The sequence below is a fragment of the Anabrus simplex genome, chromosome 12 (genome assembly GCF_040414725.1).
Source record: "Anabrus simplex isolate iqAnaSimp1 chromosome 12, ASM4041472v1, whole genome shotgun sequence".
In the NCBI taxonomy this organism is placed as follows: Eukaryota; Metazoa; Arthropoda; class Insecta; order Orthoptera; family Tettigoniidae; genus Anabrus; species Anabrus simplex.
In genome coordinates this window covers 13,073,057-13,086,264 of record NC_090276.1, presented here as the reverse complement: position 1 = coordinate 13,086,264, position 13,208 = coordinate 13,073,057, and the positions used below count along the sequence as shown (strand labels likewise).

Genomic DNA, 13,208 nt, shown 5'->3' with positions numbered 1-13,208 from the left:
ATTCACTTATGTTTAGGTATAAAAAAGATGAAATTATACACAGTGTATGTTCTCATAACAGCCTTGATCTCTTCTCATGGGAAACTTATGACTTTGCCTAATGGGGAAGGATGGTGTTGGTGGGGGGGGGGTTTGGAGGGGGGAGAAATGCTTAAAAAGTATAATTAAAAACTTATCCGTAACTAAAATACTATTAAAACTGAGGAGATAAGATGTACACAAGAACCTTGTTTACCCGGCCCTCATTAATCCGGATCTCCGGTTTACCTGGATCAAAAATAATAAAAATTTATTTTTACTTGTACAGTATTTCTTTTATGGCATCGGCTCTTCTTGAATCTCTTTTCCGCCAAGGATAGTTAAGGACAGAAATTGGAATAAGCCACGGTCTATCAAAGGTACCGTCCCGGCGTACGCCTGGAATTGAGAATGGGAAACCATGGAAAACCATTCCCACGACGGCCAAGGTAGGATTCGAACTCACCCTCTTCTGAATGCAATGCACTATTAATCCAATGATGGTGAATTTGAAAATGAAACCGCCGCTCCATCAGAAGAAACAGTGATTCATGGAGAGGCAACATTGCAGCTGGACAAACTGATGGCCTATTTAGAATCCTTGACTGAAACCACACCAGCAGAACTGTTGTTAGTAAAACGTCTTCGTGATCGTGCTGCGCGCAAACGATATACAAATGTAAAACAGAAAAAACTCGCGCATTTTAGAGCATAAAACAGAGTCGTAAATGTAAGGAAAGTGTTCTGTTCTTATATTCTTTTGTACAATTGAAAAAAGGCATTAACTTACTGTAAACGGTATGTTAATAGATTATATAACATGTACTGTATTTGTTTTTTAGTTTTTTTGGATTATCCGGATTTTCGATAATCCGGATCAGAGTCGGTCCCGCTTGATCCGGATAAGCGAGGTTCTTGTGTACTATTAATGTATTTATAAAATTGTCAAAGGCAAATAAAGGTATCGATTAGGTGGTCAAATAATTCTTCGATTCTTAGATTGTCATATCGATACGGACATAAAGCGGATAGTTTGCAATACCAGTAATTCAACAAATAATGTAGCGACTGGACATACCGCTGTGTGAAATCGAAGAGACCGCGAAGAAGTCAACTAGTGCACAAGAGAAACAAAGGGAGGGGGGGGGGGGGGAGAGAGAGAGATGTGTGTCAGCTATAACTTCCATGTTGCATGGTAGCTCAAATCAGTTTTACTCTGTCAAAACACACTAAAATCATCCACACAGAATAGGAAGTGGTATCTCATCATGTTTTCCATATGCTGAATTTTGTATTTATATAAAGAAATATGAAGAAAACCCAGTTCCCTTACAAATAGTATAACTAAAATGTGATAACCGTAAGTGGGAATAGAAAACTTATTAAGGGGATACATAATAACGTGTATTTAATAGGGTTGGGACTGAGACTTGAGAAAAGGGGAAAACATGGTAACCGAGAAGGTGCTAATGTGATTCCATTGTATTGCCAGTAAATTAGGGTATGGTCATTGATCATTGAACTGAGTTTTCTTGAAACATGTCCGGTGCAGTCCAAACAGTTCCCTTGTTAACACTACGTTAACTTCCACTCCTCCAAGGGCCTTCCTGGCCTGAACGAGATGGATTTGCTCTAAAGTTGACTATATGATTTCCTTTGTCATTATTTTCACCTTGATAACATTTGTGTTTCAGGTATTTGGGACGTGCAGAGTACTGCTGATCCTCAGGTGTACCACCCTCACAAAGCTCCCGTGTTTTGTACTAGCTTCTGCCCGACGTACAGCACGCGACTTTACACCACCTGTATCGACGGCACCGTGCGCCGCTGCGACCTCGACAAGCTCATGTTCGAGAGGGTGAGTCGAATTTTCTTTTGCACGAAATACAGTAGAGGTTCTGTATAATTCCAGCTGGCTTTACAAAAATTGAACTTCAAAAAATGCAGTAAAATCCTGTTTATCCCTCAAGTACATACAGGGTGTAATAAAAACTAGGTAGACCAATCTTTCGCGACACATTTCTCACGTGTAGAAGAAGAAAACTTGTTATAGGTCTGCTTTGGTCTTCTGGATGACATATTTGTGGCTTTATTGCTTTTCCTTAGCAGTATCATCTCATCATGTTTGCATTAATTTTGTGATTATCACTGACTTACCTCATTATTACAAAACCACAAGCCTCCAATTGGTTAATTACTGACAGCATTAGAACATGAAGTTTGAGGCTAGCAAGTTCCTTTGAGAAGTAGTATATCACAGGAATTCGATAGTTGATAAGCTATTTATCACGGAGTGCCATACATGGTTCGCAAGTACCATTCTATTTCGTCTCGCGTTTGGAAACGTAAGTAGAACTTTTCTGTTTCTTCTTTTATGACCGCATAGGATCACTTTATTCAGTCCACCATTCAAGTCTCTTTGAAGGGATTGTTCAGGCTTTGCGGTCCTCCCAGTACTTCTTCACACGCTCCGATCTTCGTGCCCTTTCCTCAGTTGAAAGTATGCGTGTTGTTGGTTTGTATCATGTACAGGTAAAGCAAAGGTTTGTATTCTTGAGTTTTGTATTCAGTTTTATCTTATTTGTGGTGTCCTCTGTTGTAAGGTCTATTTCCTTCAGATCCTCTCTTCTCTGATCCATTTACATCCTGTTGCGGTATTTTTTTGAGACGAGATTGTGTTGTACAAGTTGTTTCAGAAGTCTCGAGTCCTGCATCCTCATGATATGTCCAAAGAATCCCAGTCTCCTCTTACGCATAGTATCTGTAAAGGGTTCTAGCTCTTTGTACATGACTTTGTTAGTTATTATCCACCACTGTCCATCTTTTTGGTATTTTTTGTTGATGCAGGTTCTTCCAATCCTCCTTTCAATTTTCTGAAGTCTGTCAGTCTTTGATTGTTTATTCAGGTGAAAAAGTGTTTCTGCTGCGTATGTAGCTTCCGGTTTTATAACTGTGTTTGCATTTATTGATAGACATTTCTTTTTCTTAGATATCCCATGTTAATTTCTGTGCGTTAGCTAATCTGTTTGTTCTTGTTTGGAAATTTTTTCAGTTAGATTATGTATTATTACTTCCCCAAGATATTTAAATTGAGTTACTATTTTGATTTTATTCTTTATTGAAAGAGGAACAATATGGTTTTAGGCCTGGAAAAACAACTACAGACCTTATCTTTGTTGTCAAAAGCACTGGGAAAAGGGGAAACCATTTTTTCTGTTATTCCTAGACATCGAAAAGGCTTATGATAGCACACCAAGGGAGCGTATCTGGTAATGCCTAAAAGAGCTGGGAGTTTGTAACAGTCTTATTGCAAAAGTGAAGAGGTTTTATGAAAAAAACAGAGGTTGTGTGCAAGAGGGTTGCAGACTGTCCAGATGGTGTCCTGTTTATCACTGTGATGGATGCCATAACGAAAGCACTAGAAAGGGAGGAACAGCAGGACTTGCAAGCTTTCATCTTCGCAGACGACGTGGAGATCTGGAGTGAGACCGAAAATGATTCAGAAGAAAAGCTGCAGAAATAGAGGCAGGATTTTAGGAGATATGATTTAAATATTAAGACGGTGGTGATGAAGTTACAGAGGGGAACTGACAACTACTGACACCAAACCGGACAGTGTTCCAACGTTTAAATTCTTGGGTAGTACAGGATCAAAAGACAGCCTTGCAAAATATGAGGTGGACAGTCTAATTAGCAAGGCAACTAAAATTTTACCACTAACTAAGACAATTGCTGTGGGATAAACAAGTACCATTGAAATCTAAGATAACACTATGTAAATCATATTATATACCCATCCTCGCGTATAGCTTGGAAACTATTACATTAATGAGACAAGACAACTCGAAACTCCAAGCTGTAGAAATGAAGTTCCTATGCAGCATGATACAGAAGTCCAGGAAGGACAAGTTCAGGAATGAAAAAGTCCGAGTGGAAGTGGGAATAGGAGACTCCTTGGTACAGAGGATCCAGAAAGCATTGCTGAAGTGGTTTGGCCATGTAAGAAGGATGAGTGCAAGCATGACTGCAAGAAGAGGAATATGAAAGAGAAGTAAAAGGTAAAAGACCAGTGGCGGGCAGACCCAGAGGAAAATGAACCAATCTGGTGAAGAAAGATGTCGAGGAGAGAGGACAAGATTGGGAGAAGATCATCAGAGAACAGTGGTTTGTGGACAGCCAAAGATGGAGGGGGCTCGTACACCACACCCAGGCAGCTGGAGATGGTCAACGATGATGATGATGATGATCTTGAAAAATAGGTACGTCACTGGATCTATTTGCACGTCTAAGAACTTTTGTATGTCCTGAAGTATCCTGGTGACCAAAAAACAATGTATCTAGTTCCTTATCGTATTGCTGCTGTTTGATAGAAACCTCAATAATTAGAGAACACATTCTTTCGACTCCATTCAGCCTTTCCCGTTCTACTTGTAGCCTGGCTTTCACTCTTTTACCCCTGTTTCACATGATGTATCTCCTATATAGTAGCTCAGTGTGCTTTTTGTTGGTAATTTAAACAAGTTGCTTGTAGTCAATTTGTACCCTTTACGTGAAATAAATCCCCAATTATGCAACGTTTTAAACAATTTTCTGGCCATTTGGGATATTTTTTAAATAAAAGTTAACAATTTGATCCAAAATAAACATTTTATGTTGGAAGGGTTACATTCCTTAATTTCTAGCATGCTTTTTAAACATATGTAGTGGTGGTTGTCAAATTGGTGCAACTGTCTGGTACTCTACCTCCATGTCTAATTTTTAAAGTTTTTTTTAACGCCACAGTTTTATTCTTAGTGACGACAAACGCTTTGCAGCACGTAAATTAATGTTAGCATTACTTTCAGTCTGAACTTCAGTGGACTTGTAATTATGATCGGTCAGATTGACACATTGTGCTTGGTGTGGGTTTACATCACCTCTTCCTGTTGCTGGAGTAGCAGTAATGTCATTAATGCCTTGAACTATGTATTCGTCTAACATCGTATTCTTTCCGTGGTTCACATTATGTTTCACATTTTCTCCTTTTTGCAGCTATTTTAGGCATTTTATGTGCAGGTTAATCTTCACACACTTATCCTTCAGTTTCCTTCTTTCCAGCCGAAGGCAAAATTCAGATTCAAGAAAATGCCGCCCACATACGAAGGATGTTCTTGCCTGAAAATTGGGTACATCTCTAGAAATATCACTGAGCCATTGGTCTGAGCTCTGAATTCATGATGAAATCCTCTTTACATTCCTATTCTTACTCGTGCAATATGGCACACAGTATACCATTCTATAATATGACCACCTATGACAATAAAACATTGTTACTTTTCCTGGATATGAACACACAGAATAATGAAAATAATTGAAGAATGAAACACAGTTAATACAATTGAACTCATCATCATCATTACCATCAGTGTCCCACTCCAGTCTCCCGGGTGTGGTTAACAAGCCTCCTCCACTCCTTTCTGTCCTTCCACTTTTGCTGCTCCATTACTTCCGCAACATTCAATTCAGCTTCTCTAATGTCCTTCCAAATCTGATCCATCCGCCTTCTCCTCGGTCTTCCAACTGGTCTCTTTCCAATTCCCTTTTTGCTGCCGGTTCCTTTCCCATTCTTTTTACATGTCCGAACCATCTCAGTCTTGCTTTTCTGTATCTTCTGTACTAACGGTTCTATATTTAGCTCTTCTCTGATTTTAATATTTTGAATCTATCTCTTCTTGTCTCTTTAATCAATGTTCTTAAAAATTTCATATTTCATATTACTGCTTGGATCTTACTATCTTGTCTCTTACTAGTTACCAGCGTTTCTAGTCCATATGTTACAATTGGTATGAAATGAACTGTGCAACTGTCATGTAGGCTTATAACCTTACTTTTTCTCCCCTGTTAATACTGAAGGTAGTTCTTCGTAGTTACTTTCCAACTGTTGGGTTCGATTCAGTGTCGCTATCCAGGCTGTTTAGGGACCCTACTGGCCGATACGGCGTCTTACAGTTACTGTTAATCTGGCACGTTGGCACTATATAGTCGTGGGTTTTTTTTCGTGACTTGCAAAATTTACATATTGCCACTGCCGTATTATCAAAATCACTAGTGTTACATTTGCGGGTATAAATACAGTGAAACCTCGATTCTCCGTTTTTCGAGGGACCATGAAAATAAAACGTACAATACGGGAAAACGGAAAATCCGGGAATGAATGAAAACCATCAACAATTTGGCTAAACATCACAAAAATGAAATATGTATAATTATAATCTTACAAAACTCCTAAACCAAACCAAACTACAGCCCCAGTGGGACTTTGCCTGCCAAGCGACCGCTGCTCAGCCCGAAGGACTCCAGATTACGAGGTGCGCATGGTCAGTGCGACGAATCCTCTCGGCCGATATTCCTGGCTCTGTAGATCGGGGCCGCCATCTCACCATTAGATAGCTCCACAATTAAAGGTAATCACGTAGGCTGAGAGGATCTGGAACCAGACTTATATCCAGGTAAAATTGTCTGACCTGGTCGCAATCGAACCCGGGCTTCTGGATGTGAGGCGGACATGTTAGACCACGAAACCGCATTAATTACCGGTACGCGAGTTCAAAATCTCGATACTTTATATTCAGTTTTACAGGGGAATCTTCGTCAGTTTCCCGTGAAAACTTCTTTCAGTTCAGCGACTTTGATTAGGCTAGCCAAACTCTTTGAAAAATCTAATAACGCCAAGCCCAACGACAATCGACCACAAGTAGTTTTTAATTCTCTCGTCTAATAAAATAAAGCACATTAGATACGAAAGCACCCAAAATGAATGCGAAATCAGTTCATTTCTTAATCTTTCATTGTAATTTGGTCTCTGGTATACTGTTCGTAGTCAGTTTCTGGAAATCTCGTACCGCGCAAATTAGGCCTACGTCGACTTTTAAAGGTTATGTTAAACTCGAAAACATGGTTTCGAATGTAAGTATCGATTCTTAAAAGTTCTCGAATGCATTATATGCATTATATTCAATTCTGCGCGTCACAAATCCAATCAAATTGAAAAGATAAAAGAAATATCAAAACTTCAGAAATTACGGTTATTCGTGACCTGAGGTCATCTGGAAAGCGCGCTCGCTGCACATGTCAGTACGAGTTTGAAATTATACCAACCATTTAAAATGTAACGTGCGCAGATAAAACGACTGCGGTTTTTGGTATTTTAACACGAAAACGTAAAATTCCCAGTCTTACATTAGGACCTAAACAGTAATAGGGAATTCCAAGACCTCCCATGGCTTTCTTTTTTTAAAATTACATTTAGGTGCAACATGTGTTTTGATCTCGCTAACATAATCATGAACGATAATATCAAAAATACTGAATTTGTGTTAAGAAGCGGTTTCGATTCCTGCCTGAAAGCCCAGTTACTCTGCAGTGCCCTGAGCAAAGTGCCAAAAACCTCTTCGGCAGTACGATCGAAAAAAGTAAAAATATAAACATCTAACCCTGGACATAATGTGGACGTTTTATAAGTGCGAACATTTGACGAAACTCGTTCCGTCTTCAAGCAGAGCTGTCGAAATGCGCCGTGTCTCCTTGCAATTGTTGTCGCTTTCTCTGCTTTATGATTTTCCGAGATTTTCTAAACAATACCACCCGAATGCGATGCTAAGATGGTCCCTTATGCAAGTTCACCGCCGATCGCTTTTCCAGTACCGGTACAGTACTTGCTTTAATTATCGCAGTGACGGGGCGTTAACGCCAAGATCCATAAATATGCCATAGCCGTCCTTTTGTGAGATACAGTTTATTAAAAAACGATTGATCGAGGATTTAGCGTTGATGGGACTGGAATTTCTGGACGGTTGATCCGGGAAATCGTTTCTTCGAGGAACGGATAATGCAGGACTTATACAACGTGATTTAATTACGATGCTCGCGGGACCACGTAATTTGAACGCATATTCCGGGAAAACGTATTTTCCGGGAACGGATAATCGAGGTTCCACTGTAAATCATATTTTCTCTTCCCGTAGGATTGTAAATCTTTCTTGGGTAATACCAGGTAAGTAGAACTGTGGCAGTTCAGATAATGCACTTAATAACGTAGTTAGTGTTAAATGACTGTAGAGGTATAATTGTGGGGACTATGTGGAACTACCGCTACACCGGAAATCAGTTTGTGTGGAATTTAAAGGAAAACGAGAATGGAAACTATTGTTTAACTTCCCCATGTAATGCAACTATGAAGAAGTACACGGTCTCTCCAACAGAGGAAGCAACCGACGCATTGACATTATTGCTTTTAAGCCATCCTGTTCTGAAGGTTTCATCTTTGATCCAACAATTAGATTTGAGACCAACGAAAACCAGCCGGAAGAGGTCGATGCAGAAAAATGAAGAATTTATGAAGAAATGGTGGACTTCTACAAGCGAAAATATAAGCTCTCATCTATTTCTGTAATCGGATTGATGTTAGGTGCTCGAGGAACCATAACTACATTTTTTGTCAACTTCTGCAATACCTTTGGGCTGAATAGAGATTTTATCTATAACATCGCGATTACCACACTCAAGAAGTCCAACATGATCTTCAAGAACCATGCTTGCGGACTTCAAATAAATGTTTGACATGCCTCACTTGATTGCCTACATTTAACATCAATGCGATCACATGATCTATTGTATCCACATCCATTATTGTTGTGAAGTTACTCTTTGCCTTTGGGCAACCTGCAGCTGTTGCAGGACGATTGTATAATAATAATAATAATAATAATAATAATAATAATAATAATAATAATTTTACTTTCAGGTTCTTATTGGTGTAAATTGTAATATAACGGTGGTTTGATCCCTCACCATTGGATATTCCGTGGGGCTTTGTTGTTATGAAGTTGGTATTGGTTAGCTCGCCAGCTGACTGTCAACTGTTTTTCCGCGGCACGCCCTGGTGTAAGCTGCTAGTACTGTGGGCCATCTTCGCTTGAGGAAAGATGTCTTTGCCGCAGCCTCCTGTTACAATGGCCAGCAAACGGTCTGTGTGTGTATTCAAACCACCCTAATAGATGTTTTCGACGTGAGTTGAATTACGGTTAGTGGTGGATGGTTGATACAAAATTATTCGTGTGCAGTTCTTATTTTAAAAGTCTAATGTGACCGTTCCTTTCACCGTCGGAGCATGCCGTAATACATGGATATAACGTCGCCACGGTTGTAAGTTGTAAAATATTTACATTGTGAAAAGGTCTCGGCACCGTGATTAAGTCCAAACTTGTATACCATATAAATATTTAGGCCAAATTGTCCTGCGACACTTCGTCAGTTGCTGCTGTAAGCAATCCAGCATGTCTGCTCGCCATGTGACATGAATTTTTTTCTTTTTAGGTGGACTGAAGATATATTCACCTATGACCATGCTAAAGCATAGGAACTGAAGTTTTTTGTGGTTAACATTATTGAATTCCGCCAATTTAAATATGCCCAACCTGTTATGCTATATTTGGACAAGTGAGTAATTTCAGTTGGAAGAGAAGTACTTCTGTGCGACTTGAACCGCAGTTGGTAACTGTTAGCATGTGTTTTCGAACGTATGTGGTATGCTTCTGTCTTTTCTTATCTTGATAACCGTTTGATTAGCGCGCATTGTCGCGGCATAGTCATTGTTGTAACAATACCTGAGATGTGCTGACATTCGTTGTTGTGTGGTGAACTTATGCCGTTGGTGTGATGAACTAGGTCACGAGAGAGTTTTAATTGCTTTAATATTAATTGTGTTACCTTACAATGGTTTTCTTTCAATCATTTATTGTTTTCTCTTTTGACGTGGGCTCTTTCTTTATTCAATGTTAGCCTACCTTATGTTACTTCAGGACATTATCGTTCTGCCGGGGGACGCGGATAGATGTTTTCATTTGAAACACTTCCGTGTTCACTGAGGGATCTCAAAACATGTAATAATTTATTGTATTAATGCCTGTTGGCTTTTAATTGTTTAACAACAATTTGGTAAATTGAATGGGTAATTTGATAGGGGAGCATGCGCACCCAGAAAGCTACACCTGAGGTATAAATGACTGGGAAAATTCTTATATCTTCTTTTAAAAGAAAATAGGTTCGAGCTCAAACAGTAAATTGTTATGAACCTCAAGGTCAAACTCAAGTTAATTCCTTCTGGAAAATATTATTGAACCTTTTAAATTGGTTGAGATTGTTGGTCTTCTAGTTTGGTGACCACGCTTAGTAGTAATTCTTTGAAAATGAGCCTTGTCATTGTTTTTCTTTTTAAAACTTAATTGATTTCAATTTGTTTTATATAATTATATTACACCACCCACCCAACTTATTGTCTTTCTGATATTGTATTAAATTTTGGTCCTTAAGTGTGACGGTGATTGTTATTATTTATTTTATTTATTTATTTATTTATTTATTTACAGAGTTTACGCCCACATTGGAGCACTTAAATCAGACTACAACAAATTTGTCTTCCTTTTCTTCTCCCAAAAAGTCTTGAGTCTGGTTGACCTGGCTGCCTTCTCCACATCCGTTATAACATATTGTTTCCTCTGTACAGTGGTCAGAGGAAGCCTGATGCATTTATTCTTCAAAATACTTTTCTCGCCTCTGTTTTCTATGGTTTGCATGGTAATATTCAACTCCTCCAAATCACTTTGGACTTCTTTAAACTAATTGTTTTTTGATTTACTATTCCAAAAGTAATTAAATAATTGTTCTAAAACTCTGTTATCACTTAGTCGAAATATATGACAAAAAAAGGGCAGTTCTTCTTTTTCTCATTGTGTCTGTGATGGACTCACTTTCCCGATAGGATTGTTATTATAGTTAATTGCTCTTCCCGTTTAACCTCTTCTACCCTCTGTTATGGTCGTTGACCTGTTGGTTTTGCCCAGATTCCATCGCTTCCCTATCCTGTGTTGGTGTTTTATCGAGGCCTTCCCTCCGTAGTTGGTGTGAATCCGCGCTGGGAGGTGCCTCTTATCTATTTAGTGGTAATGCTGACAGCCGAAGACTTGGGCTGCGGTATTGTGACTTTAGTTGTTTGATTGCCCTCTTCTTTTATTGTTAGTATGCCCCGACGAACGCAGCATTTTAATAATAGCGTCTTATTTCTTTCAATTCCTATGTGTAGAATGCAAGTAGAATATATAAGAGGCAAGAAAAACCTGCAAAAACTCCTCCAAAAAGGAAAGCAACATTGACTCTTCTACGTAGTATAGTCATTGACGCCTGGAGGATAGGCACCCACACGACTCGATGCCACATTACATTTACACAGAACCACATCCATCCTCAAAATAGTCGCCGTTGGCCGTTATGCACATTTTACAACGTTGGTATAGCTGCTGGAAGCACTGCTGAAAGGGAACACCATGTTTCGTCTCCAGTTATTATCCTGTTGAGAAACATATCGTCAGCACTACTGATGAGGTCGCCACAAATCGCCAACGTTGCAACTTCTTGGATCTTGCATTCCATTCGAACTGTTTGTGGCTGACCAGTATGCACATCATTTTCCAGACTGTCCCGTCCTTGCATAAAACATCGGTGCCACCTAAACACAACACTGCGACTCGGTGCATCCTCACCGTAAACCTACTGCATCATTTCAAACGTTTTGGCAGCGGTTTTGCCTAATTTCTGGCAGAACTTGATGTTTGCCCTTTGCTTAAACTGTGACATGTCAAGGTCTGACTGGTATATTCAAATCATCGTCACAACTACGACCGTACGTCTGCTTCCAGTTCATGCACTCGTCTGTCTCGTGCAGGGACGAGAGACTGACGTGGTACCATACCACGGCGCCTCCCATGCGCAATAGTGCACCACAGCGCCTTCATGCGGTCAGTTCCAGGGGAAAGACGAGAGACAACCTACGTTTTTTGTGAAACTTGTGAACGTAAACTGCGACTTCACATGGGGAACTGCTTCAAACAGTACCACACAATGAAAAATTTCAAGTTGTGAACTGGTTAGACATGATTGTCACATACAAACTGAATTCTTGCTTAGGATAACTTTTATTTTGTTTTAATTTTATATAGATTTCATTGTTGATAATAGGTCAGGATTTCTTCAAAATTCGCTTGGACTAGACTAATGCTACCACTTAAAATAAGTTGAGATGGCAAAGGGTCAATTACGAATGTCTTGATGGATCATTTACTGCAGTAAGAGAGCCTTCAATATATTGAGGTTAGTTTGTTGATGTTTATGACTTATGTATCAAGTCAAGTTGGCAGCCTTGTTGAGTCATTAAGGAATGAGTACAAGGGCAGCGATATTTTCTTTTTAGTATACAGCCTTACGTGCCGAGAACTATAGCTGTGAAATTCTGTTTTCATTTACAGGTTTACGTGAGCAAAGGAAGAATAGCGAAGAATTATCATACTCCGTGGCACTGCCAGCGGTCCAGCACAGAACTTCTGGTGGCCCATGGTGAGTTTGTCTCTCTTTTACACGACTGGTATTGATTAGTGGTCTTTGAAAACATATTTTTTTAAATTTTTTATTGTTTTTACTTTGCCACACTGTTGTCCAGAGTTATGATTGCCAGATATTTATCTTGGTTGCGCTGCAGTATCTCACAGTTTCATTTAAATTGTCCTAACATCTTATCGCATCGATATACCAGTCTTATCGTGTCACTGTAGGCGATTGGATTAAGAGAGAAACTTCCGGTACTAGTTACTCGCTCAGAACCTATGACTGCTGTTGTTATTATGCTGTACAGCAATTATGGTTTAGTGCCAATACTATACTATGACCTATCATTTCCTGAACGCCCAGGTGGTGCTTCAATTGGAACTGAAGCTTGGTCCAAGTCGAGCGCTTTAATTATCATAATGGCATCTTTGTTTTTCCAACCCATATCCTTTTTCTCTACGGGTTAAATATGAAGTAAGATGAATTCGTAGGAAGATTTTACGTCACCCTTATTGGAGGAGTTGAGGAGATGAGATGAATGACGTGATGCATGATAGTAGGAAGGGGGGGAGATTGAGCTCTATAGCTGCAGTCACACCAGGCTGTACGTTAAATAAGGCCATGGCCGCTTCCTTCCTACTTCTAGTCCTTTCCTGCCCCATTGTCACTAGTGATGGGACATTCGATTCATTTTACTGATCGTAATCTATAATTTTCATTTCCGTATTGACAATTGCACAATTAAAAATAGGAGAGGATTTCCACCAATCAATACT

The 13,208-nt window shown here is 39.4% G+C and overlaps 1 protein-coding gene across 1 annotated transcript in view; it reads left to right on the top strand.

The window, feature by feature from the left end:
- Positions 1 to 13,208, top strand: part of LOC136884056 (WD repeat-containing protein 76) — a 75,579-nt gene that overhangs the window by 33,270 nt on the left and 29,101 nt on the right. Inside the window, exons 7-8 of the mRNA XM_067156080.2 lie at positions 1,713 to 1,876; positions 12,357 to 12,444. Coding sequence (XP_067012181.2) covers positions 1,713 to 1,876; positions 12,357 to 12,444 — 252 coding nt within the window. The remainder of the gene's footprint in view (positions 1 to 1,712; positions 1,877 to 12,356; positions 12,445 to 13,208) is intronic.